Source organism: Lachancea lanzarotensis, scaffold LALA0S07 (assembly GCF_000938715.1).
Source record: "Lachancea lanzarotensis genome assembly LALA0, scaffold LALA0S07, whole genome shotgun sequence".
Lineage (NCBI taxonomy): Eukaryota > Fungi > Ascomycota > Saccharomycetes > Saccharomycetales > Saccharomycetaceae > Lachancea > Lachancea lanzarotensis.
This window is the reverse complement of record NW_019212885.1, coordinates 32,247-58,226: the sequence shown is the minus strand read 5'-3', so window position 1 is coordinate 58,226 and position 25,980 is coordinate 32,247. Positions and strand designations below refer to the sequence as shown.

The 25,980-nt window shown below is 44.6% G+C and overlaps 12 protein-coding genes across 12 annotated transcripts; 5 read left to right on the top strand and 7 right to left on the bottom strand.

Annotated features, from left to right (window-relative positions):
* Positions 1 to 1,781: 1,781 nt before the first annotated feature.
* On the bottom strand, positions 1,782 to 3,323 carry LALA0_S07e00694g (LALA0S07e00694g1_1; the record flags this gene model as incomplete). The annotated part of the gene is made up of 1 exon (XM_022771328.1): positions 1,782 to 3,323. One exon carries the CDS (start codon positions 3,321 to 3,323, stop codon positions 1,782 to 1,784), a length of 1,542 nt encoding a protein of 513 aa, XP_022629246.1.
* Positions 3,324 to 4,660: 1,337 nt separating this feature from the next.
* Positions 4,661 to 6,337, bottom strand: LALA0_S07e00672g (LALA0S07e00672g1_1; the record flags this gene model as incomplete). The annotated part of the gene is made up of 1 exon (XM_022771327.1): positions 4,661 to 6,337. One exon carries the CDS (start codon positions 6,335 to 6,337, stop codon positions 4,661 to 4,663), a length of 1,677 nt encoding a protein of 558 aa, XP_022629245.1.
* A 1,015-nt stretch (positions 6,338 to 7,352) lies between these two features.
* Positions 7,353 to 8,486, bottom strand: LALA0_S07e00650g (LALA0S07e00650g1_1; the record flags this gene model as incomplete). Its single annotated transcript, XM_022771326.1, has 1 exon — positions 7,353 to 8,486. One exon carries the CDS (start codon positions 8,484 to 8,486, stop codon positions 7,353 to 7,355), a length of 1,134 nt encoding a protein of 377 aa, XP_022629244.1.
* Positions 8,487 to 9,745: 1,259 nt separating this feature from the next.
* Positions 9,746 to 11,158, top strand: LALA0_S07e00628g (LALA0S07e00628g1_1; the record flags this gene model as incomplete). The annotated part of the gene is made up of 1 exon (XM_022771325.1): positions 9,746 to 11,158. The coding sequence occupies one exon, from the start codon at positions 9,746 to 9,748 to the stop codon at positions 11,156 to 11,158; it is 1,413 nt and encodes a 470-aa protein (XP_022629243.1).
* A 291-nt stretch (positions 11,159 to 11,449) lies between these two features.
* On the top strand, positions 11,450 to 12,295 carry GEP7 (LALA0S07e00606g1_1; the record flags this gene model as incomplete). The annotated part of the gene is made up of 1 exon (XM_022771324.1): positions 11,450 to 12,295. The coding sequence occupies one exon, from the start codon at positions 11,450 to 11,452 to the stop codon at positions 12,293 to 12,295; it is 846 nt and encodes a 281-aa protein (XP_022629242.1).
* A 123-nt stretch (positions 12,296 to 12,418) lies between these two features.
* RAD6 (LALA0S07e00584g1_1) lies at positions 12,419 to 13,011 on the bottom strand (the record flags this gene model as incomplete). The annotated part of the gene is made up of 2 exons (XM_022771323.1): positions 12,419 to 12,898; positions 12,970 to 13,011. 2 exons carry the CDS (start codon positions 13,009 to 13,011, stop codon positions 12,419 to 12,421), a joined length of 522 nt encoding a protein of 173 aa, XP_022629241.1.
* A 268-nt stretch (positions 13,012 to 13,279) lies between these two features.
* On the bottom strand, positions 13,280 to 14,794 carry PKP2 (LALA0S07e00562g1_1; the record flags this gene model as incomplete). The annotated part of the gene is made up of 1 exon (XM_022771322.1): positions 13,280 to 14,794. One exon carries the CDS (start codon positions 14,792 to 14,794, stop codon positions 13,280 to 13,282), a length of 1,515 nt encoding a protein of 504 aa, XP_022629240.1.
* A 130-nt stretch (positions 14,795 to 14,924) lies between these two features.
* On the top strand, positions 14,925 to 17,144 carry HPC2 (LALA0S07e00540g1_1; the record flags this gene model as incomplete). The annotated part of the gene is made up of 2 exons (XM_022771320.1): positions 14,925 to 14,937; positions 15,022 to 17,144. The coding sequence occupies 2 exons, from the start codon at positions 14,925 to 14,927 to the stop codon at positions 17,142 to 17,144; spliced, it is 2,136 nt and encodes a 711-aa protein (XP_022629239.1).
* A 35-nt stretch (positions 17,145 to 17,179) lies between these two features.
* Positions 17,180 to 19,264, bottom strand: YBP1 (LALA0S07e00518g1_1; the record flags this gene model as incomplete). The annotated part of the gene is made up of 1 exon (XM_022771319.1): positions 17,180 to 19,264. The coding sequence occupies one exon, from the start codon at positions 19,262 to 19,264 to the stop codon at positions 17,180 to 17,182; it is 2,085 nt and encodes a 694-aa protein (XP_022629238.1).
* An 818-nt stretch (positions 19,265 to 20,082) lies between these two features.
* Positions 20,083 to 20,676, top strand: ATG12 (LALA0S07e00496g1_1; the record flags this gene model as incomplete). Its single annotated transcript, XM_022771318.1, has 1 exon — positions 20,083 to 20,676. The coding sequence occupies one exon, from the start codon at positions 20,083 to 20,085 to the stop codon at positions 20,674 to 20,676; it is 594 nt and encodes a 197-aa protein (XP_022629237.1).
* Positions 20,677 to 21,081: 405 nt separating this feature from the next.
* On the top strand, positions 21,082 to 21,690 carry DUO1 (LALA0S07e00474g1_1; the record flags this gene model as incomplete). Its single annotated transcript, XM_022771317.1, has 1 exon — positions 21,082 to 21,690. One exon carries the CDS (start codon positions 21,082 to 21,084, stop codon positions 21,688 to 21,690), a length of 609 nt encoding a protein of 202 aa, XP_022629236.1.
* A 146-nt stretch (positions 21,691 to 21,836) lies between these two features.
* On the bottom strand, positions 21,837 to 25,358 carry PYC2 (LALA0S07e00452g1_1; the record flags this gene model as incomplete). Its single annotated transcript, XM_022771316.1, has 1 exon — positions 21,837 to 25,358. The coding sequence occupies one exon, from the start codon at positions 25,356 to 25,358 to the stop codon at positions 21,837 to 21,839; it is 3,522 nt and encodes a 1,173-aa protein (XP_022629235.1).
* Between the last annotated feature and the right edge of the window lie 622 nt (positions 25,359 to 25,980).

The following is a 25,980-nucleotide window of genomic DNA, read 5'->3' as shown; positions in this document are numbered from 1 at the left end:
GTGCGCAATGGGTAACGAAAATTTCAATAATCCCAATGGGTAACCCGTCATGTGATCTACGGACTACCTATAATCACGTGATTTTAGGCCAGTTTTTTTCCTGAGTAACCTATCACATATTAAGTGCGTTACTTGCTGCTTACTCACGGAGTTTTCAAGCAAAATAGATAAATGCGTTCGTCTCGTAGAGTCAGAAATATGGAATTGTGATAAGGTCTTTACGAACTGTCAACGAGCTCAACTCTTCCATTAACAAAATGTTGAAATTTCGGCCCTGGCGCAGAATGAATCCCGTTCACGTTGCTCACTCACGGACTTTTCGACCAGATAAGGTGTTTCATCTACTACGATTAGACCTTTCACCGGTCACGTGACCTCCTACTTTTGTAAGCTCATCCGCCTCCTACATAGCCCCAAGGAGTTTTGATGAAGCTTGGTACGTAGTTCCAACGCATACTCGTCGAACCCTGTGCCACAAACTACTTTCTAACGTATATGAGCGATACGTAACAAATACAGGGCAGTTCAATTGCCAGCCATAAATGGACAACGGTTCCCCGAACTCTACATCTCTCAACCCACGGATCTGTTCTGCTGCATCTCGAGGGTTGTTCGAGTAAAGAGAAGCCCTTTACTCGAGCATGACACTACGACAGTGACAAAATTGACAAGATACTTAAAGAACCTAGAAAACGAAACTGATGATTCAACTGGCAAATAAGTCCAAATAGGATGCTAGCAATCAGATGAAACCGACAATACCGACTCAAACGAAGAAGTCGTCACTGATGAAGACCTTTTTGCTTCGAAAGTGATATCGATGAAGATGTACATGTCGCGACTAATGAAAAAGAATCCATTTCAATCAGACTCGAGGAGAAAAGCGCCTATAAGGCCGCATATGCAAAAGAAATTAATGAACTTGAAGACCCCAAACATGGTGTGTAAAGATCCACATAAACCCATAAGTGGTATACACCTCCACGCTCATTTTCACCACCAAGAGAGATGGTAGGCAAAAGGCAGACCCCGAAAACTGTCTGAACCTCTGTCTGTCTAGCGTCAGATCTATGACAAGGTGATCACGTGATACAATGACAGCGACAGAATTGACAAGATATTCAAAAAATTCAGAACTGCTACTGTTCTAACAAGGACTAAATCGACTGTACCAACTGGTTACACTCGTTATTGATCATATAGCTTCTACAGCAGATCATTGGCCTCGCTTGCAGCCGGAACACTCGAAAATATTTACATCCGTCTGCGAGGGAACTTTTCAAGAATTTTATTAGAAGGGACGTTTTATCGATCCTACAAGCTCAATCCATTTATGCTTGCTACGTCGTCACAGAGAGGTATCTCTCAACTTAATAAGATAACAGTTTACCTCTTACAATAGCAAATAGAATCACCCAAGATTTGGGAAGTTTATTGTGCAATGACACTAAAAAGACAGTCTCAACACGAGTTTGAACACTCTTTGAGTGGCTTACCAAACTAAGACTAAGCAATATCATCACCCCTGGCTTATCGGCAATGCGCTTCTAAACAAGATAGCCACTCTGTTACATCGCTGACCTATTGCTGAGCACTTATTTTTGGAAGATATCGATTATATCTCCGATCGACACTTGATCGCGATAATCGCTCTGTGCACGGTGAGCCCTACATTCAGAAATGAAAAAGCAGGAAGATATCGTTACAATTACATTCGTTATCATTATTATTAGTCACGTATCTAGTATACATATATGCAGTTTTTTAACTTCTTAGTGTTCTCAAACCTTCTCTACAACTTCAACGACACCTTTGCCAGCGTCCGAACAAGTATCGCTGTGATTCGCAGAACTTGTAGATGGTACAAACTTCTTCGAGTGACGAGCGCTTGGACAAGTTTCGAATAATTCGTCAATCTGTTCAAGAGTGAGACCCTTGGTTTCGTAAATGAAAAAGTAGACGAACACGAAGCACAAGAATGTGCAACCTCCCCAGATGAAGAAAACTTTGGATTGTAGGTTTGCATGTTCGCTGTCGACAAGGTATGGGGTAGCGTAGGCAATGGCAAAATTGAACAGCCAGTTTGAAGCAGCACATACAGCAACAGATTTGGCTCTAACGGTCAATGGGAAAATTTCACCAACGACCACCCAAGCCAAGGGACCCCATGTAGATGCAAAAGAGGCAATGAAGGTACAAGAGAACGCAATCAAAGTCTTGTTGGCTGAAAAGCTGTTTGGTAGCGCGGTACCAACGGATGCGACAATGAGCTCACTGACGCACATACCAACGGCACCCCATAGGAGCAAGTTTCTTCTACCCGCAATTTCCACCAATGCAATACCTGGAATGGTCATCACAACGTTGACAACGTTCATAATAAGTTGAATGATGAAAGGGTCCTTGATGCCAGAGTTTTGGAAAAACTGAGTACCGTAGTAGAAAATGAAATTGATACCGGTTAGTTGTTGTAGACCTTGGATGGCAATACCAATGAGGATACGTTTCAACTGATGATTGGTTGGTTTGAAACAGTCAAAAATCGATGATGAGCTTACGGAACTTTCGTAATTGTAGTTAACGATGATTTCCTCAAGTTCCGCTTCAATAGATTCATGTTCTTGTGGTAGTCCCCTTAGTTTGGCAAGTGCCTTGCTTGCCTCAGGTATTTTCCCTTTCATGACGAAAAAGCGTGGAGATTCAGGTAGAATGAGCATACCGACAAATAGAATCAAAGCCCATAAGAGCTGAATGGCAATTGGAATCCTGTAAGAACCAGAGTCATTTCTGGCATGAGTGCCCTGGTTAACACAAGCAGCAAGTAATAGACCAATAGTAATAGCCCATTGGTAGCACGATGTCACAGCGCCTCTGATCCATTTTGGAGATGCTTCTGCCTGGTATAGTGGGACAATAGCTGACAAAATACCAACACCCGCGCCAGCAATGACTCTGCCAGCAACCAATAGACCCTGTCCTGAGGATGCAATTTGCAAGATAACACCAACAGAAAAAATAATGCTTGAGATAATGAGACCAAGTCTGCGACCTAAAGTGTCTGATGCGAGAGGCGCCAAAATAGCGCCGCAGAATGTACCAGCAGACAAAATAGCAGTGATCAACGAGGTTTCATTTGCCGTGAAGTGACCACGAGAAGTGAAATGCTCTTTCACGTAGTCCATGGCTAAAACACCTGAAATGGTACCAGTGCCGTATCCAAAAAGAATACCCCCAAAGGCTACAAAAAGCCCAATGAAAACGGCTCTGGATTTAGAACCTTGGATGTCTTCTTCCGCGTGGAAAAGTGTTTGAAGAATTCCCATTGCAAGAGAGGAAAGCTTGTGTTTTTAGTTGTAGAAAGTGTAAGTTCGATTGTGGTACAACCCTGTGAGAATTGTAAGTATTTAATGATCTTCTGAGCATAAGGTAAATCTCCCCCAATTGGAGGTCGCTTGTGGTCTTTTTATACTTGACTAGAGCTTTCCAGCCATCGCGTCCAGCTCTTGTCGCTCCCCGCAATGCATACCACAGGGTTTACGGAGAAACTAACAAAATCTTGGCTTCTGCGCATATCTCCATGGCAACAGGCTTTTTTAGCTCTCGAGGTTGTTCCGGGCCATCCCTGCGCCCGCATTGTTCTCCGCTCGAGTTTTTCCGCCAGTCACCGCTCAACCGGAAAAAACTTATTTTTCCAGTTCCTGCGGCGAGATAGTTCTGCACGATTCCGAACACCGCGATCTTTACGCTCATCGCCTGTGCTGGAAGGATTCTTGGCGTACCGGGTTGCCAGTATCGATCGTCGTAGAGAAGAGAATCCACCGAGATAGCTGGTTCAATCGTTTTATCATGTCATCGAGGTATTCGCGAAACTATTGAGCCTTTTTTCACAGATGAAAAACAGTAAACAGGAAGATCGATGGTGAAAAAGAGGCGGCGACATAAGACACCGGAGATTCAGAGTAAGGTATTTTGATAGTGATAGGTCGGCATCAAAAGACATAACTGACGTCACCAGCGTCAGTGGCCGTTTCTTGACAATTATGACCTCTGCCTTTAGTGCTCCAATGTTATTGTGAGTAAACTTAGATCAGCAGGCGTCATAAAACACAATCACTTTTGAGCATTTTAGAGTGTCGGTGCTACTTCAAAATCAAAGAAATGTTTACTTTCGCGACCGAGGACCGTTTCCATCAAATAGGCAGCGTTGAGATCCATGCATAAAATCTTGCTTAACTAATCATGGACCCTGCATATCTAGCCTGCAGGTGATAAAGAAAATTAAGGTCATGATCTTAAAAATGTAATTACAAGGCAAACAAGCGCTGTCATCTGTTATTGACGACTGTACGAGGTTCCAAAGGTTTTTCACTCAATTTCCGTGTCAATGAGGTACTCTCGTGATACAAAAATGCATTCAAAGGCAGAATCTGACGGACTAACGCTGACAGAATTCTCCTTCATCGGTGATGTCTAAAAACCAAGTGATTGATTTACAAAAATTACAGAAATTAACGGAAACTCTACTGGAGTGTGGTAACAAATGCCAAAAACCCTTCAAAGACCACGAGCTCACTATAAGCAGACGTTTTGTTGACGGAAAGGTGCAATCACTACCAAATCGATCATGCGCATTTCTTCCCAGCACTTCAGTGACAACCTTCTACAGAATGAAGCTGAACGCGCGGTCAAACCAGTTAAGTTTTGGTGGGTTAGCAGCCCAGTACTCATCCTCTTCGGCGAGTTCTTGTAATCCCGATACGAGGTCCATATCGTCTGCTTTGATAAACTTTGTCTTGAAGTAAACCTTGTGCGCGAGGAAGAATACAATGAAAAAAGGAATCATGAAGTAGGAGAAGACGAAACTTTGTGTATCCCAGTTGTCGTGCAAAAAAACCGTATAACCGCTCACAAGAAGCATTAGCACTAGCCAAAACAACGAGTGCCATGTGGCATATGGCAGAAACTTGCTATAGTATGGTAAAGTTTTTAGGTCAATTCCTTGGGCGAGACAGCCTTCGCGGAAACGCAAGTATGCGACACAGATGAAGATGTAGGTAATGGCCATTGCCGCCGTTTCCACGTTCAAAAACCACGTCAGTACATTGTTGGTGTTGTTGGAAACGGACAAGTAGGCCAATCCAGAGATCAACAAGACCGAAATGCAACAGTAGATAGGAACACCTCTCTTGGTGACTTTTTTGAAGAACTTGGGGGCTTGGCCTTCGATGGCCAAACGGTGTAATACCCGGGAGGCCGAAAATAAAGAGGAATTACCGGCAGAAATAATCGAGGTCAAAATCAGCACATTAACAATGTGCGGCAAAACTTTGATACCCAAGCTTTTCATAGCAGACACGTATGGCGAAGCACCTGCTCCGGTGGCTCCGTCTTCTAGGGCCTTTTTCAAAAGTGGATCGTTGAACGGGATTAGCACACCAACACAAATGGCGCCGCCGATGTAGAAGATGATCAAACGACCAAAAACTTTCTTGAAAGCAGCTGGAATCACCTTTCTGGGGTTCATGGCTTCACTTGCAGCGTTTCCCAGATAGTCAACACCCCAAAAAACGTACAGGGCGAAGACCAAGCAGGCCATAAAACCGTTGAATTTACCAGATGCTCCAGTAGTGATATATTCGGCAAAAGCGCCCGGTTCATCCCAGTAGCGGAACCCCAGGACTTTGTGTTGAGGGTTACCGCCCGACATGGCAACAATGGTGAAAATGATGAGCCCAATGGCTAGCACAACTTTCCCGATCGACAGATAGAACTCACCCTCACCAAAAAAAAACACCGAATACAAGTTGAGCAATGCGAAGCCTGCAATCAGCACACTGATGATCACCGCTTTAGGAATTTTATCAGTCCAATACTCGATCACCAGACACACGGCGGTGATCTCAAAACACACATTTGCGGCCTGGCAAACGAAGTAGGTCCAGCCCACTGCAAATCCGCACGATCTGTCCACAAATCTTTCGGTGTAGTGCACGAACGATCCTGTCACTGGCAGAAACGTGGCCATTACACACATAGAAATTGACAGTCCAATGAAAACCACAGACCACAGAGAAAAGGCGATGAGAAGCGAGGCGGGTCCGCCTTGCAGCACTTTCCCACCAATAGACACGAAGAGGGCGGTTCCGATAGCTCCACCGATACCAATCATCGACACCTGACGCGGCAGAAGCTTTCTGCGTTCAATACGTGCTGCCAGATCTGTATTGTCTTTCCCAGTGCTGAGGCTGTCGTTCCCTTCCACATACGACACAGATCCCACCTGCAGTTCATGCACCTCTTCGATGGGAAGCTTTTTTTTGTCCACTGCGAAGTTCATTGTTTCAAGAAAACAAACAATTACGATGGATAGGTATTTCTGAAGAAGCTTAGCTTGTTGAACTTCTTCAGTACATGTACAGAAAGATGTAGTAAAAGTGCAAGAAAGACGCTATTGATATAAGAAAAAGTTCGAGCTCTTCTATGATCTTTGATAAATTACTTTTGAACCCTGCTCCAATCGGTAATCATTGAAACGATAGCAGTCTGCTAATGTCAAGTTATGGATGGTTGATAGCTGCTGTTGCTTGCCATTGTTCTGTTGGCTAGTAGTTCCGACTAATTTTCCTGGGTATACTAATAGCGATGGCTAAGCTATCTTAAGACCAAATATGGACATATTCTGCTAAATCAGAAAATGGTCGCTAAAACCTTCCGATCGCGGGAGGATAGATTATCACATGAAAGAGACACGTGCACAAAGTCTGAGAATCGTTGTTTACGGATCTGACAATCGGCGTCGAAAACGGCAGTTTGTGCCGGAGCGTTGTACTTTTTGAGCCTTCCGTACACGGCATAAAGTACCGAAGACATTGAATTAGCGTAACTACTGGAAGGGAAAGGAAGCGATGAGCTCGATGATCTGAACAAGAAAGGATGTGGTGAAGTGAGGAGCGAGAAGCATTGCAAATTTGATAATGGAAGGATAGTGCAATGATTAGAGATTTGGGCAGGTAACGACGACTCATTCGTAGATGAGCGAACTGCAGAACGTTTCTACCATGGGTCAAACGAAAAGCGGAGGAGAGAAGGTTGGATTCAAGAGCACTGGCGAAAGGATTACAGTATAATGAGCGTCTTTTTTGGAATACAGAGGAAGAGATGTGTGGACTGTGATGTTCTCTGCGAGTAAAATCGAATAAGATTCTTTTTTTACTACATTTTCCGAAACTTTATGGGCTACATGGGAATACAATGTGTTATCTGATATACAGGTCTACACAAGCGAGCAAGATTCAAAACTGAATCGAACTTTTCTGAGCGGAGCAATTGGATCACGAAGGGTTCTGCGCTCTTCATGCCCATTTGCCCAGCAAGGACATGATTCCAGCACCGAAAAGTACACACGCTAGGCTGAAGCACACTTTTTTCACGTCTCTATCTGGTTTTTGGTAAAATAAGAAATCACGAGCTAGCAGCTCGACCAATCCCGTGTAGATGAGAATGCCTGCGGAGATGGCATCCAGAACTCCTGAGACGACGTTGACAGTATAAGAATTCCCGTCGTATGTGGTTCTCACTCCCAGTCCAATGGCAATGCTTATGGGGGTCGTGATACCGTACGCCACACATAGTGCATAAGGCCACCACCTCTTTTCTAGGGGAAACTGAATTGCAGAAAGTCTGGCACCAATTCCCAAACCTTCGAAAGACTGATGGAAAACCAAAACAGCGTATAGAGTTGGGAAATTGTCACCGGTGGTCCCGAGGTTCAGACCAATCATGACGGAATGGAAAATGATACCAAACTCCAAAATCAGAAAGGCACTGATCTGGCTCTCAAAAGGTTGTTGGTTGATCTCGGTTTCGGTTTCAGAAACGGTTTCGTCAAAGTAGCTTTTGTTCGATGCGTTGTCCGCACTGATTTGTTCGAGGTCATTGGTGGAGCCCTCATTGCGAACTCTCATGGATCTCGGAAGCACAACGGCATTTTCAATACATTCATTGTCACAGCACGATCCCCAACGGTCTCCGAACTTCTTTTGCACGTAAATACCGCTGAAAAGGTCAACAATGAAGGTCATCATCACGGTGGCCAGTACAAATGCCGGACACCATGAGTAGATGGCCCAATTACCAGTCCCACCCACGCAACTGCTTCCGCCAATCTCGTCGTACGCGGGGTCCAGCAAGTGAATGAACGCAGTGGCTATGATGACTCCTGTACCGAAGTAGCGCGCAAAATAGTAAACGTGACGTGGGATTCTGAGCCATTTCACCTGGGCGGCCACTACCGGGAACAGTGTGAATATGGTCGAAACGAACAAAATCACGAAAACAGATGACAAACGTGATCCAAATTGTCCGTTGTAGTTGTTACCGCCATAAAATACACCTGAGAGAACACAAGTCTTCCAGCTATCCGGCACTGTTTCGTCTCCAATGGTTACGTCGTTGGGACTCCACTCTTTCCACCATGGCGTAGTCATATTGCAGCCTGTTGTCAGCCTTTTTCTTAACAGAAAACGAACATCCTACGGTCGATGTGAGGTGTTTGGCACTTAGTTTTATAGTGGCCCGGTTGAAGATGTACCGTGGTGGTCGTCGAAACCTTTCTAGTACAAAAGGAATTAGACATTTGGAACACGACAAATCACATTGGACTCCCGTTAGCATTTGTGCCAATGATCGTCGGCGTACAAATAGAATCAAAGATTGAGGTACATAAAGGACGTCGTAAAATACAGGTGTGCGATAACCTTGTGGGTACAGACAAGAATTTTAAAAAAGCGCTTCAGCTAGGAAACGCCGGTGACGAGATTTGCGAGGCCGTCAAGATTTGAGCCAAGACTGTTGTCGTGAAGGACAAAGGAGACAGAGTGAGAGCCTGGGCATATGCGCCTGCGAGTATGGAGCTAGTAGCGATGGCGTGAAAAATGAGCATTTCCAAGCAATCTAGGAAAGTCAATATTTCACCATAGTTTGATTATAGAAGAGAGTTTCAAGTTACAGAAGGCTTGGAAGATCTGCGATTCGACGATCGCATACCGTTGTATCATTCATTCATGGGAATTTTCAACCGATCCAGTTATTTTAGTTAACGGGCGAAAGCACGTGATGTTAGTCACACCGTTATACCTCAGCGTCTGTGCGACCTAACAATGTCGTCATAAACTGAATACGTCCAATCTCCTTTGTATCGACTTCATTTTTACAGCAGATCTATTGCCTGCTCTCAATTCGACCTTTTCTCGTCCTCCAAGTTCTAAATGCTAAAAGCCCTTTATGTCATGTGATGATAACTTGAAAGGAAGAACGAATATAAACCTCTTCATGAATGTGTGTCTGAACTTGTATTGCTTGACTAACAATATGAAAGACAAGAATCACCAGACCAATCCCAGATAACTACCCGTGCCATTAAGGGAACAGAAATAAAAGAAAATGACTGGTATTTTATCCAAATCTTCCCTAAAATTGAACTTGAAAAGCCCAATACCTACCGTTAATTTGAGTCAGTGGGACCACCACAAATATATCAATCTAACGACCTTTATATCCTAAATATTCCCAGTGTCAGTGTTTGAAATATCATCGATCTCGACGATTTCGATGGTTTCCGGAAAACGTGTCACTTTCACACGAAAATCCCTAATCTAAAATTTTGCTGAACTTTCCCCATGTTTTAAACCATCTAAGGTAACTCCTCAACGACTGTTTAAACACTCAATTGCAGTCTTTCACAACAATGAAGGATTCAAACAACCCAGGCCAGAACAGTAACAACACATCCAGACACGCTTCCATCGTGGAACTGCTGTCTACGCCGCCAGCTATCGCGCAACAGCCTCAATCAGCAACAGAACTAGAAGCGATCTCCTTATCGCGCAACGCTAGTGCAACATCTCTAGACTCACAAATGAGCTCAACCACTTCGTGTCTCACTAAAGTACATGCTCAGAAATGGCAACACATCCAGCTTTCGCAGCTGATAGAGGAAAACAAGCTCGTTACAGTGGAAGAGTCCGTGTCCGTGGAAGAGGCATTCAACACACTGGTGCGCCATAATCTTACGTCGTTGCCTGTGGAACACGCTTCAAATGACATGAACTGCTTCACGTTCGACTACAACGATCTCAACTCATACCTGTTGCTGGTGCTGAATAAAATCCAAGTGAACGATCCAAAAGTTGCCCGCGACTGTCAAATGGGAAAACCGGTTCCAGTGGGCGAAATCGTCAAGTTGACGCCAAAAAATCAATTCCACAAGCTACGCGAAACCGATAACCTCAGTATGGCCATGGGTATACTTGGGTCTGGTGTCCACAGATTGGCCATCACCGACCTTGAAGGCACTCAAATCAAAGGTATATTGTCACAGAGACGTTTGATCAAATATCTATGGGACAATGCCCGCCAATTCAGCAGCTTGCAACCTCTGCTGAATTCTAGTTTGAGAGATCTCGGGATCGGCGTACTGGACTCGCAAACGGCGCCAACGAGCCGTCAGTCTCGAGTCATATCCATACAGGGTGAAGAACAGCTGATAATGGCGCTTTACAAGATGCATAATGAGCGTATTTCGTCCATCGCTGTGGTAGACAACCACGGAAACTTACTAGGCAACATTAGCGTCACAGACGTGAAACACGTTACTCGTACTTCCCAGTATCCACTCCTGCATAACACATGTCGCCATTTCATTTCGGTCATTCTCAATAGTCGAGGATTGGAAATGGGTAAAGACTCCTTCCCTATTTTCCACGTGTATCCTTCGAGTTCCTTGGCAAGAACGCTCGCTAAACTCGTCGCCACCAAGGCCCATAGACTCTGGATCGTGCAGCCTGAAAACTCTGCGGCTTCGACACCATCCTCCGCCATATCAAGCTCACCACAGTCCACAACTTTGAATGCTCACGCGGGTGCGAACGACCATGAAGTGCCCAACAGAAGCGGCTCCCCAATAAGCGTGAAAAGCTTTGATGAAAACACGGCACAAACCGCTAGCACTCCGTTGTTTGAAAAAGAGTATCGTACTGGGAAACTCATTGGAGTTGTCTCGCTCACGGACATCTTAGGACTTCTGGCAAGGCGGCAAACTGAACACAAGCAGGTTGACCCTCAAGCTGCAAGAAGACAAAGAGGCAGTGTTGCTGTGTAGTTGTGTAGTTGTGTAGTTTCGACCTGTAAGTATTTCGAAAAATTCGAAGCTGCGACAACATTCGCCGGTAAATGTTACCACAACGAAGTTCGCTTTGGAGTCTTCTGTATGATTATTTGATGCAATCTAAAGGGTCTTACGGTTGAGCTAGTGTACGTTGAAGGCATTGCATTAGGTTCCGTCATGTGACTGTTGATCAATTGTCGCCTAGAAAATATACCTGTTCAAATCATCGCGATGAACAACAATTTGGACCCTTCCTGTACTCTCTAAAGGTATCTTTGTATCGCTATGCTGAGGCAATCTGCATTAGTCCCTAGAGCGGCGTGCCGATCAAGATTATATCGTACTGCGGCCCCTCTGGCTAAATCGGTACCAAGATCACTATTGCAACGGCAAGCCAAAAGAAGAGGAGATATAGAATCATCTGCGTCATCGCAGCTCATTGTAACGTCTTTTAAGGATATATTTGCGTTTTTCAATCCGTCAGGTCACTCACAGGAAGATGAAGATACGGAGTTGGCCCAGAACAGGGAAGCGGTCATTGATAGAATAGAGCAAGGCGAACTGCGAAATTTGTACCTGCAAAGGTTTTCAGCGATTCCAATAGCAGCACCAAGTGGATCTAAGGATTTGGTTGGTGATCTAAGGATTCCCACACAAAGCCTGCTGCAAGTTTTTCCACAACTATCACAGCAAGACAGAGAAATGATCGAGGTTTCGCTAACTATGATCCCGCCATCCAAAGACTGGAGGGAAATTTCACCAGTACAAAAGCAAATGTTGTTCTATATGGGTTACGGATCGCATGGTCCTAGGAGTGACCTTACTTTCGAAAGGTCCAAACCCGAGGATTTTACCTGGCAAGGCCGTGCAAAAGTCGGACTTCCAGGCCAAAGGATCCACAGACTACCGAAAACGCAAACTACAGACGTTTGGACATGTACACCGTCAAGAAAAACTTTATTGGATAGTATGACCAGACGGTTAGATCCAGGGACATTGTCAGTGGCGTTGATTGGACTCATTGTTGCAGTGTGTGCAACTTTTAAAGAATATCGGCAACGACAGGATGACGAGGCTGTCGCGGAATTGGCTAAATTTGAAGAGGTCGAAACTCTTAAGGCTTCTGACTAATGAATGGTTAGATCCCCAGTGCATCAAGACTAGTGGTGAGATCCATTGAGACTCCAACGCCACGATTTTTTCCGCTTACGCTATAGTCTATGCAATTCCATGTACAATGCACGACACACAATTTCACTCTTCGTCATTCTCTTCGTCGTCATCATCGTCGTCGTCGTCGTCGTCATCCATATCTTCCAGATCGTCTTCCCACGATTTTTCGACCGTTTCTTTGACTCGTTTTATGTACAAAGGTTTTTGGTTTTTGAAAAGTGTTGCGGCCTCTACATTGGCCGGTGAAGCTGGATTAGGATCGTTGAAGAGACTCTGGATCGATGTCAAAATCGAAGCCACGTCATATGTGGGAGTCCATCTATTCTGCAGAATATCCAAACAAATCTCGCCGTTGGCATACACATTAGGATGGAACATCTCGCTCAGAAATTTGACATGCGGAGGCTTGTTAGGGTATTCTTCGTCAAATTCCAATAGCAAACGGAACGTTCCGTCTTCATACGGTGTCTCTGCTGGTCCAATAATCATCGCGTTCCATACCATCACATTGTCTGGCAATGGAGAAGCGGAAACTCCTGGAGGTGCATCCTCTTTCATACGCTGGGTGTTCAGTTAGTTAGAATTGAATTAAACAGCGGTCAAATAGGATCATATTAGAACTGAAAGCATACCTTAAAGTCTCTCATGAGCCTTCTCCTAGCTGGAGTCGACATTGTATCAAGAAGGGTGTGAACTCAGAAGCAAAGTTCGTTGTGTATCTACGATATCCTTGGTCAAGTTCGTTAAACTCATAGTGAGAATGAGCTTACATATGTAATAAAGCTAATCATCAGGAATCTGACAAGAGAACGAATCACGCGACATTCATCACTTTATGTGTGTCACGTGACAGTTGTGTTAAAACCTCAGGATCGATCAGTTTTGACAGGTTCAAACATTCACCCTTTGAATGAGCTTACCATGCCTCACATCTACCCAACGTTAAACTTTGTCTAGTTGTAATCTGTCTGTGTGGTACATGAGATTTCCGAGCTTCAAAACAGTGTCAGTACCGTACCCATTGATAGAATGGACCGTTAAATCGCCGTTCCAGTATTCTGCATACACCTTGCACATAGCGAGCCCGATTCCCAACTTGTAGCGAGAAGACCTTTCTAAAAGCCCCAAAAGCGGTTTTTCAAATTTGTGGCCGCTGGGGAGGTTGGATGCACTGACAGGCTCTAGAGAAGTGAACTTGTAGGGATGACTGGTGGGCTTTTTTGCATCATCATACATGTAGTCATAAAGTGATATTGTTTGGAGACCCGGAAGCTTGTGGAAGTTGTCTAAAGATTCGCTTGCAAGCTGCTTGGATTTGCCAAAGGACCATATGGTCTTTTCGTCATGCGGGATCCCGCCAGCGCGATCCGAAATGCGGAAAATGAAAGACTGCTCGTTTGAGACTATCGTCACAGTGATTGGTTCTGGATTATCAAGCCCCAGACGTATGTATTCCTTCATAGTGGCCTCGTAGCTATTTCTCAGCACTTCTCCAAGCAGATATTTCAAATGCAAGGGCAGAAAATAAAATTTGAGCTCGAGATTGCCGTCAATCACAAATTTCGGCAGTTTGATGCCTTCGAAATACATGTCCTGAATGAACTTTTCGCACATGGCTTTTGCTCCAAGCAGAAACTCTTGCGCGCTACACTCCTGGAAAATGTCACCCAACACTAACGTATTCTCCTTCTTCCCGCTTTGATAATTGGAAGTCATACTCAAATGTTCCTCTACAATCAGCCTTCTGGAAATACGTGCTCTTAAAAGACTCGAAATAAGCTCGTCCATTTTGTGAGGAGGATACAAATCCAGAATACGACTCTCGAGCGCGCCCATTATGAGATGTGGTAAATTCAGAGAGTTGAAATCCGACAAGATTCCTTGTAGAAACACGGCAAACTTATCGTTGTCGGAAACCGTTTTGACTGTGGGGTACCGTCTGAACCGCTCGAAAATGTTGTAGTACGATTCGTAGACCTGACTGAAATGGAAATTGTTCACCACGTTGAACGGAAGTGTCTGAAGAAGATGAATTTTGTGGGCGATACGAGTGACGAGCTCTTGTTGAACAAATCGGCCACTATTCACAATTTTTTGTTTGGTTAAAGCGTTCGAGTCATCGAAATACTGGGCTAGCTGTGATAACGATACGGGATGCGGTTTTTTCGAGAGATAGTGTTTCTCCAGAATTCCCTTATTTTGATAGTAATGTTGTTGATTCACGTATTTGGATTGCAATGGATATGCACATAGCGTGGGAGAAACATATGGTGCCAGCTCAGCGATAAACTTGGTCGGCGAGTATTTGCTGAAATCCGGAATTTGCGAGATGTGACCAGGATGAGACCCTAGGGAATTTCTCACATGGGATTCGTACCTCACAGTTCTCCATCCCAGTGACCTATAGCTCACTCGAGTCGCAGACTTCACAGTAGTCCCTCCAACATACTCTTGCATTGCTGGAGACTTCACTCTAAATACTTCGGTAAGGCGATGAGGTTAGTCAAGTCTAATAAATTAGTTTGAATCTTCTTGAATCAAGTTCACAGAACTTTCGGAATCTGTCAACAGTGAAAACAACGCCCCGATGAGCGACAATAGTATGCGATATTGACAATAATCACCAACAATCGTCTGAGTCTTTCTCTAAGTTTTTTTACTGACTCCTAAAACCTTATAACTAGTCGATATAAATGCAATGGATAGCACAGCAGTTCCAGTGACAGATAGCACGACAACTGCGAAGAATAAGAGAAAACTGGATGAAACTGATCAGCCTGCAGAAACAGTAGAAGGAATTAAGACGAGGCATAAAAAAGCAGTGAAAGTACCCAATATAGCTTTAGAATTGGCCAAGAATCGAACGACTTCTGCGCCAGGATCCAAACCTCTTTCATCAATCCCGCTTTCATCACTTCTTTCGGGTGATGATTCTGCACATGTCTCAACAGCCGAAGCAAAACAGGGCATATTCACACCCTCTAATTCACGATTAAAAGTATGTTCTTTGCTGTCCTCGGACCAAAACGCTAATAGCGAAACACATCACAGTCCGAAAATCATTCTCCCCACACAAACATCCACACCCAGTACCCCAGGTATGGAATCACCGGGGATGATGGTCGCTAGGACAATCTCTCCAGTCTCATCTTCACCTTTAAGTCAAAATTCAGGCGCAAAACTCAATAGAAGCAATAGCGCACTCAATCCAACCGGCAGCACAACAGGCTCACACTTGGCAACAAAAACTTCTTCCGTACCTGTGATGATTGATCTGTCGGAACAACCAGCCCATGCCAAGTCCAAGATAAAGGGCGCCCCGACAGAAGCTGCCTCTGAGCGGGATACCGCGAAGAATACTGAAAACTTGGATACCTCGAGCGAAGTCCAAGACATACAGCAGCAAATTCTAAAAACTGAAGGAGGCAAAACTTCCGCTCCTGTTACTAAGACTCCACAAGAGGCAATTAATACAGCTACTAAGAAAGTCGTTAGGCGTAAAAAGGCAAAGCCCATTGAGTCTAAGACTGAACCGGAACCTACAAATGTCATTATTGAAGATATGACGAAGGCAAGCGAGCCCATAGCATCTGTTTTGAATCCAGCACCTATCGCTCCTACTAAGGAAGCTACCACTGCAAAAAACAGTCCTGAACGAGAAACTGTCGGTCCTGCCAAAATAACAGACTCTCCAGTTGCCAAAAAAACCACCAAGAATTCAACGAACAAGAAAACCAGCAAAACAACAGCAACTAAGGCTACAGCCGAAAGTAAAGCCTTGGCCAAAACGAATGAAAACGGGAAAGAGAAAAAAGCTGCCGGGTCAGCAGGTTCACAAAGTGGAACAAAAGACGATTCAAAAGCATCGACAGCAAAGAAAGGTGCCAAACTTGCTGCAACTAAACAAAGTCCTAAGGTTGCACTTCCCGCGATGGTAGGTAAAGAAACGGGTGATAAGGAAGAGTTAAAATCCATCAGTTCTAAAGTCGACAATGCACCAGCAAATGCCAAACAGCCGTCCAAGGCACTCGAAGCGTCAAAAGATAAATCTGGCCTCACGGTGCCGAAGGACACTAAAAAAAAGGAGAGCAAAGGCACTGCTAAAGATGATACAAAGAAGGAAACAAAAACAAAACGGACGAGCAATGGGTCGAAAAAGAAGGAAAATACACCACAACCACCAAAAGGTGTAAGTGATTCTAAGGAAGTGTCGACTCCAAAAAGGCTACTTTCTGCCCCACCTATAAAGTCACCGTCGTTATTGGAAGCTCTGGATAAGAATCAAATAACTGACGAACGTGAAGAGCCCGTCATCTTAGTGGATGTGCCGTTATACCCTGCTGAATCTAATGATTACCTGGATGAAAATGGGCAAGTAGTGTTCAACTTTTACAAGTTGGTACAGGACAAATTTGGACAGCCCACCAAAACTAAAAGGAATCTCATATCTGAATTTCAAGGCGGAGACGACGACGATGAGGATGGCGCGGAAGTTGAAGACGATGATGGTATTGAGGAAGAAGACGATGAAGATGTTGATTTGGAAGAGAAGAACTCAAACCCCAATGCTACTAATGCCTCTCCTAAAAAGAAGTCGCACCCAATGAAAGGGAAGAGTTTGATAGGAAAGTATGACACGGAAGATCCCTTTATTGATGATTCTGAACTACTCTGGGAGGAGCAGCGCGTTGCCACCAAAGATGGGTTCTTCGTTTACTTTGGTCCGCTAATAGAACGGGGTCAGTATGCAAGCTTTGAAAGGGTTAACGGGACGATGAAGAGAGGCGGAATTAAGTATTCAAAGTGAATATGGTACTATGTAGTCACGGAACCGTGTGAATGCTATTGAGACAAAAATGATTCAAGGTTCTCATTTGCTAACTTGATGAAATCAATTTCAGGCAAGGATGTTTTTTCCAGGAATCCCACTGTATCATTTGCCGTATCTCGTATTTCAGCCAGTAGAGATCTGTCCCATTTGAGCTTTAAACTAACGAAAAGATTCAAATAAGTCAGGGATAGCACGAGACTTTCTTTCACTGGGGACTTTTTTGCATCCTCGAAACTCATCACAGCTAACGCGTGGATAGTAGCTTTTCTATCCTCGTTGATGATAATGTAAGGCCTGGAAGGCAGTTCAGGTTTCGCAGACTGTTTTGATTCACCGGAAATGCTCAACTTAGAAAGTTGTTCGCTAGTTTCTACCATTGAGCCCCGGGTATTGATCATTAGATCCTTTAAAATGCCTAGAATGCAGCACTTCATGAGGTTTGAAGGACAATTCAACAATGTATCCTTGACAAATTCAAACGCGTCCGATTCTGGTATTAGACACATTGTTCTTGTGAGTAGAGTGAAAGAAGCCATTCTTGGACCATCGGAAGCAATGTTGAAGGATCTCAAAAGCTGGATTTGAAGAAAAGTTGCAACGACATACGACGGCATGGCACCCAAGATTACCCGATTTTCTTGACACGAAGAGGTTGTTACAGCCACCCAAAGCCAATACTGACAGCATTCAATTGCATATAAGTTAGGGGCAGTCTGAGAGTATACTTCTGGTGTGAAAAATCTCAGGAACATGTAAATGGCTTCATCAATCCTAATTTCGGGATACAGAACGTTACCTGTCTCTTGGTAGTGATAAGTTGCTAGAGCAAGTATACCAGCAGGATCTAAAGAAAGGCTCTTTTCTGTTAACTTTTTTTGAACGTTATAAGTGTGCGCAAGCTGATATATTAGCTGAGTGATGCCACTTTTCGCGGCTTCATTGACAATTTCCGATTCTTGGGGTAATGATTGATAGATGGAAACGGATTCCTTAACGCATTGAGTTTTGAAGGCCTCCTTGACATCAATGTCAAACGAGTAGGCGAGATGATAGCATCTCGCGACCATTTCCCGCATATCTTGGCGTAAAACATAGTCGAGAACAGACGTGTCCATGTTCTTTAATTTCATAACGTATTCCGCAGCCGTATGCATTTGTCTGGTCAGTAGCAGTTGGCCTACAGCATTCGTGAGTAAGCATTGAAGGAGTTTGCGTTGGAGAGCATTTTCATCTTCAACCAGATTTTCGAATTCTTCGGGACTCAGCGTTTCTGCAATATTCGGCTGAGCAAGAGGAGGAATGTAATTACGGCAGAACATGTAGACTCGACGTAACACAAAGATACAGTCGTCAATATCAGCAGCGTTACTCTTAATGAAGCTGAGAAAGGACCCTACCGCCGTAGCAAGAAATTTGGACGGGTAGGAGGTTTGAATTCTCTTGATAGTGGTGCTAACAAGTTCCATCAAGGCGTGCAACTTCAATTCCAGGGTAAATTCTTCCGGAGCGCGATCAAGCACATCGATGAAAGCTTGTGTGGCGGCCTTTTCGGTTGCGATTTTCGCTGCATTTTCTGTGCCATCGTAGTCACCGTCTTCAGAAAAGGCCTTGTCTGTATCATCGTCGTCAATATCTTCGTCTCCGTACCCGTCTCCGTCGTCCTCAGTCTCGTCGTCGAATACCTCCTCTTGTTCATCTTCAAGTTCGACGCCTTGCAAACTCAATCCCTCAATAATTTCGCAACCGGCCAAAAAACACTCTTTGGCATTGCCCAACAGTGCAATTTCGTTGAAACACTTGAGCGCAGTTGAGATTACAACGTTTTGCGAAAGACTCAGGTCTCGATCGACATTTTTGGCGTCCAGAAACCTCAGAAGGATCTTGGGCAAATCCCAACCAATCTGTTCAGCAACACGCGAGTTTTTCTTCAAATTGGAAAGAAGAACCTGAAGAAACTGAGCTTTGTCCGTCCTGAAACCTTCATTGATGAAATTCATTGAATAAAGGTCGATAATTGTCACTAAAGATAGGGCGTCATTTTCATACTCGGAAAATGCCAATTCCAGCTTTTTGCAGAGCTCTGGACCGTGCTTCATGGGTTGCAGTAGTGTTTTCTGATCTTTGTGAAGTAGCTTAAGAGCTATGGGGTTTGAAGATAAGTCGTTACCGTTAAGCATGGCGGTGTGATGTTTGATAGCTACGTTTTAATTTGGTGAATTTGGTAGAAGCGATCACGTGCGGTAATGATGCCAGGGGTGTTTTCTCAATCACGTGAGTAAAGCTCAAGGCATTGTGCTTTTGGACGACTTTTGCGCGGCAGATGATAACATTTGAATTCGTTCGTCAGCGAGAATGTAGACGTTTGCGCCCCTTTCATGTGTTCTCTTTCTCAGTGCAACACCTCCAACATTCAATGCCAGCTAGCCCTTTTCCAGTCTTCTTTGGGGATGGCCCAACAATGGTGACCAGTTTGATCATTGCACACGTACAACGCTGTAGCCGCCCATATCATAAATAGTCATGTGTGCATGGAACGGTGCGTAACAGAAAAGAGAAACCATGTTCAGCTGTCCGCTTCTACCCATTCTTCAATCGCTGGTTTCCAGATACCGTTCTTGTCCCATTGCAAAGTGAATTGTGGATTTGTATATAACTTGAACGTTCTTTTCGTTTTTGAGGCATGGCTAACTATTTCCGTACTACACGATCAATATTACGTAATAATTTTGTGTTTAAGTCTCACGTGATAGTCTCGTGACCTCAGTTTGTAGTTCTTAAAATTAAAGGTTAAGCAAGAGAATACCGAGATGGGATGGATTGAGTTAGCCGGTCTTTTTCTTACTAGGTTAGCGAACACACACTCCCCACCACATCTGTTACTCTCTCACACTATCAAACACAGACGATCACATCAATGAGTCAACTCTTGGAAAGCGAGAGTGACGCCGGCTCTTCCAGTAACGTGGAAAGTTCCATTTCACAAGATAACCAATTTACCATGCAAGATGAGCTGGAACAGTATACTAAAAAACTAGATATTTTGGGCTTGGACAATGACTCTGAACCATTGAACAAGGGAACATCCTCAGGAAGCTCTGGAGATCTTCAAGAAAGTAACGGGAATATCATGGCTACAGCCGTACCGAAACGTAGGGCTCCCATGACCACATCTCGAATATTGACACATCTCACGCCAGCAGGGGACGCAGCGATTAAGCACGTGATCGATAAAGAACATGAGCTTTTGCCGACCAAAGTACACATAAAGTTCCAGCCTATCGGTTCAGTGCTACAAGTTTCACCGCAAACCGCACAGATTTCATCTTCCCAGCCATTTTCTGTGCTGGTGACCTATTTGAAGAAAAAATTGAAACTGGCTACTGTGCATTGTTACGTCAACAACTCGTTTTCGCCCGCGCCTCAGCAGGCTATTGGAGATTTGTGGTTACATTTCAAGGTGAAAGACGAATTGATCGTGAGTTACTGCAAGGGAGTCGCTTTTGGCTAGAAATGAGGAGAAGTTATTTCACTCGAGAAATTTGTCAACTGAAACACGGCCGTATTGTTTCTTAGAACCCATTTGAATTGGAAGCTCCTGCATCTTTGAGATCGCTCCACAACTGTCGTGGATTTTCGTTGACTCAGAGCTTCACAGCTTTGATTCCCCTCGTGGATAGCGATTCTTCCCCTCAAGGCAGACGATCGATACATCAATGTTGTTAATTGACCTCATCACTTCCTGTAAATGCACTGAACCCCGGTCAATGTCAATACGATAGAAACGTGTCGTTACTGGCCCATCACTCCTTCTAATACTCCAATGGCGCACCCTCCCAACAAAAACTCGATTACGGATGGTAACGGTCTCGATAATTCGGCTATTAACAAGCTGATACCCGAAATTTTCGATCAAATGCGTTCGAATCTCAGTATAGGGCCATCTGGAAGAAAACTGATAAAACCCTTCGTTTCTGCAGCAGCAACGCCTTCCAGTATGACAGCCCAATCGCTTTTGGAAGAAAGCAAGTGTTTGGACGAAATAATTCCCGTTATTCAGACTTTAGAAGCGTCTTTAAGCTCGGCAGGGCCTCAGCACCTCAAACGAATTCGAGAAACCTGCGAATCCTCAAATAAAGTACTGGATACATGGATAAGAATTCAATCCCAGGCCGGATACGCATACGAACTTATGAGTGAAGAACCATATCTGGATTTCATTACGGCTGCTCAGCAGGATCAAACTTTAACGCCGCAAGCTTTTTTGGAACGGAAACAAGGTCAAGTAACTGAACTGAGGAGAGTCTTGGAAGAAAAGAAGAGCTCTCAGGAAAAGACACAACTCGAGGAAAAACAGCGGCAATTAATCAATAACTCATCAATAAAACGTCCAAAAAGATTCGGCACCACAAATCGCACCCCTGCAACAAGAGGTACCATGAAGAAACCCAGTGGGATTCCAAGAAGCACATCCAGGATAACAAAGTCAAATCCGGGAAGTAGGCCCTCTGCCAACCGTTTTTAACGGTCCCGCAAATAACCTAATATGTAACATTAACAACTGCATTCACGAACGGAACATAAAAACGCTTATAAGATCAACTACTGTACAATTATTAATAACGTAACCTTTCAAAGCGAGATACGCATAGAACTTGGATCAATATGGATTTATTCCTTTGGTGGGACTGAGTCCTCCAATAAAACCAAAAGATCAGAGGCATCCACGTTTTCACCATCCTTCACCATGACGTCCTTCACTTGACCATCGCTTGGAGAAGAAATAACCATTTCCATCTTCATAGCACTTAGAACAGCTACAGGTTGACCCTTCTTAACCAGGGACCCCTTGTGCACCTTCACCTCAATAACAACACCGGCCATTGGGGCACCAACTTGATGAGGGTCGTGGGCGTCAGCCTTTGGCTTCGAAAGAGATTCGATTTTTTGAGACTTGTCAAGAACGGAAACTTTTCTCAATTCACCGTTCAAGTCGAAGTAAACCTCTCTGTAACCAGTTTCTTTGTTCAGCTCACCGATAGCTTGAGGCTTGATAATCAAAGTTTTACCCTTTTCAATGGTGACAACAATTTCCTCACCAACAGTAGGTGGTGACAAGAAATTCTTGGTTGGTAGCACCGACAGATCACCGTAGAGTTCTCTGATTTTACGGAAGTCTTCGTACACCTTTGGATACATGTTGTAGGAAGCAAGGTCGCATTCATCGATGTCACCAAATCTGTCTTGTAGCTCTTCCTTGATCCTAGGCAAGTCGAATGGGCTGAGTTCTAATCCTGGACGGCCTACCAACTTTCTTCTCTTGTTCTTCAAGACATCGCTTCTCAAAGGCTCAGGGAAGCCACCGTAAGGTTGACCAATCAATCCTTCGAAAAAGTCCATAACGGAGTCTGGGAAGTCGAGTGACGAGGCCAAACGTTTAACGTCATCTGGAGTTAGTTTGTTCGAGACCATGAATTGCGCAAGGTCTCCCACAACCTTCGATGTAGGAGTGACCTTAACCAAGTCACCGAGCAAGTAGTTCGCATCTCTGTAAGCCTTTTTAGTTTCAGCCCATCTTTCACCAAGACCCAATTGTTGAGCTTGGAAAAGTAGATTTGTTAATTGACCACCTGGAATTTCGTGAATGTAGACCTCTGGATCTGGGCCTTTGAGGTCGGCCTCGAAACACGAGTACAGCAATCTCATCTGGGCCCAATAGGCGTCGAGCTCACGCACTAGATCAGCATCCACATTAGTCTCAATTTCGCCATCCAAAGATGCAAGCAAGGCATTGATCGATGGTTGGGAAGTCAAACCAGACATAGAGTTGGTAGCAACGTCAACAACGTCAGCACCGGCAAAAGCAGCTGCCGCCATCGAAGCAACAGCAGTACCAGCAGAATCGTGAGTGTGTACGTGGATTGGTAGATCAGGGTACTTGGCTCTAATTGAGCCAATCAACAACTTAGCAGCAGATGGTTTCAAAGTACCGGCCATATCCTTAATGCCCAAGAAATGCGTACCCATGGCAACAATCTTGTCAGTAATCTCGAGGTAGTAGTCTAGATTATATTTCTTTCCAGGCTGGAGCATATCGCCTGAATAACATATCGTGGACTCAACCACTCCGCCAGCCTTCTTGACAGCATCGATACCGACCTTCAATTGCTCCAAATCGTTAAGAGCATCGAAAACTCTAAAGATGTCAACACCGTTCTCCTTAGCTTGTTTAACGAAATGGTCAATTGCATTGTCAGGTAAAGAAGAGTAAGCCACACCATTAGCACCACGTAACAACATTTGAAATGGAATATTGGGAACTAGTTTTCTCAATAGTCTCAAACGTTCCCATGGGTCCTCGTGCAAGAATCTCATAGCAACGTCAAAAGTTGCACCACCCCAACATTCTAAAGCGAAGGCACCTGCCAATGCATGTGCAGTGGATGGAGCAATCGCAGCCAAATCATAGGTACGGACCCTTGTAGCCAGTAGCGATTGATGAGCGTCTCTCCAAGTAGTGTCCATCAATAGCGTACCGTTGAAGGCGCGAACTTGTTTAGCAAAACCGGCAGGACCTTGTTCTAAGAGAACTTGTCTCCAACCAGCAGGAGGTGGAGTCGAAACATCGATAATGTTTCCGCGAGCGTCCCCAAGAACAGGAATGGTTGGTTGAGTGTGCAACTTTGGTAGGCCTACTTGGCCCTTGATAGAAGAGCCGTTCACGACTAGATCCGCTAGGTAGTGCAGCAGCTTTTGAGCACGGTTCTGTGAGGAAACCATCTTGAAAAGCTCAGGAGTGTCATCAATGAAAGTAGTCCAGTAGCTTCCATCGATGAAAACAGGGTTTGTCAACAACGTTAGCAAAAAAGGAATGTTTGTCTTGACGCCTCTGATTCTGAACTCAATTAAGGCACGCAACATTTTGCGACGAACAATCTCGTAAGTTGAACCCGAACAGGAGCATTTGACCAACATAGAGTCATAATGAGGAGAAATGATGGAGCCCGCGTAGGCGTTACCACCATCCAATCTGACGCCGTTACCACCGGCAGAACGGTAGACTTCGATACGACCAGTGTCGGGCTGGAAATTCTTGGCAGGATCTTCAGTTGTGATACGGCACTGAATGGCAAACCCCCTAGTGGTTATTCTGTCTTGCAACAGACCTAGCTGTTGTAAAGAAGCACCAGCTGCAATTTGAATTTGCGCAGCAACAATATCGATACCGGTGATTTCCTCAGTAATAGTGTGTTCGACTTGAATTCTTGGGTTGATCTCGATGAAGTAATGTCTGTTTTGATTGTCGACCAAGAACTCGGCGGTACCAGCATTTACGTAGTTAGCTTCTTTGGCCAATTTGACGGCGTCGGTCAAAATAGCATCGCGCAGTTCCTTAGATAAAGTCTTGGCGGGCGCCACTTCAACAACTTTTTGATGTCTTCTCTGCACGGAACAGTCACGCTCGAACAAGTGAACAACGTTACCGTAACTATCGGCCAAAAGTTGAACTTCGATATGTTTTGGCTTGTCCAAGAATCTTTCGATAAAACAGGTTCCGTTGCCAAAAGATGTTTTGGCTTCTGAAGTGGCACGTTGGAAAGCATCGGAGATATCGTCACCTTCACGGACAACTCTCATACCTCTACCACCACCACCAAAGGCAGCTTTGATGATGACTGGGTATCCGTATTCAGCGACAAAAGCCTGGGCTTCCTCGACGGTTTCGATAGGACCTGGGGTACCTGGAACTGTGGGCACATTGGCGCGTGCTGCAAGGTTTCTGGCCGAAACTTTGTCACCAACAGAGTCAATGATTTGCGAAGAAGGTCCAATCCAGGTGATACCAGCGTCAGTCACTTTCTGAGCAAATTCAGAGTTCTCAGACAAAAACCCGTAACCTGGATGGATGAAGTCCACTGCGTGGTCCTTGGCGATCTGGATGATTTCGTCAATAGCCAAGTATGCACCAACAGGCGTATGTTTGCCTTGTGGCCCCAACATGTAAGCTTCATCGGCCTTTAGACGGTGCATTGAGAGTCTGTCTTCGTGAGAGTAGATGGCCACGGTTTTCATCGACAGCTCGTGCGCCGAACGGAAGATACGAATTGGAATTTCACCTCTGTTAGCTACCAGAAGCTTGTTCTTCTTACCTAAGAGGTTCGAGCTGTCCCTTAGCCCTGCAAGATTCGACATTTTTGGTGTGGTGTGTGGGTGGAGCTTTAGTTTTTGGGCGTGCTTGTCAATTGCAGCGAATTCCCAAGTCAAAGATGTCCTTGATCACCAGCTAGAATGAGGGCGTTGCGTTAATTTCTTGTTATTATTGCAAGCCAAAAAGTCCTCCCGGCGGCCGTATTGATCTTCTTTCTTGGTCCAAGGTTGCTCGTCAAGGTTCTTCAACCTTTCCACGCTGATGGGAAAAAGCTAATAAATGTCTTGCCCTTTATATACTTGAGGCGGCGGCCCCAGCTCGTCTGAGGTTACCACGTTTTGACCAATCACAGGGCATTTCGCACTTCTTCATAATCATCGATGGATGACTCGATTACGTTCCAAGCGTGACAGTGTGCACGCGCTCATATGACGGCGTGCGTTGTGGCGGGAAGTTTTTTCCAGCGGGTTTGACGGCACTTCGATGGTTTTTCGAATAAGCTTATCAGTGGCTCGTCAAAGTTTGCATCAAAGTACTACTGGGCTTGCCACAGATTTGAAGTAAGGGCTTGCATTGTGCGCGGAGAGTAAGGGTGGGCCACACATTGACGTCTGCATGTACGTGCATTATCATGCGAACGTCACCGGTTGTATGAGTAATTTTTCA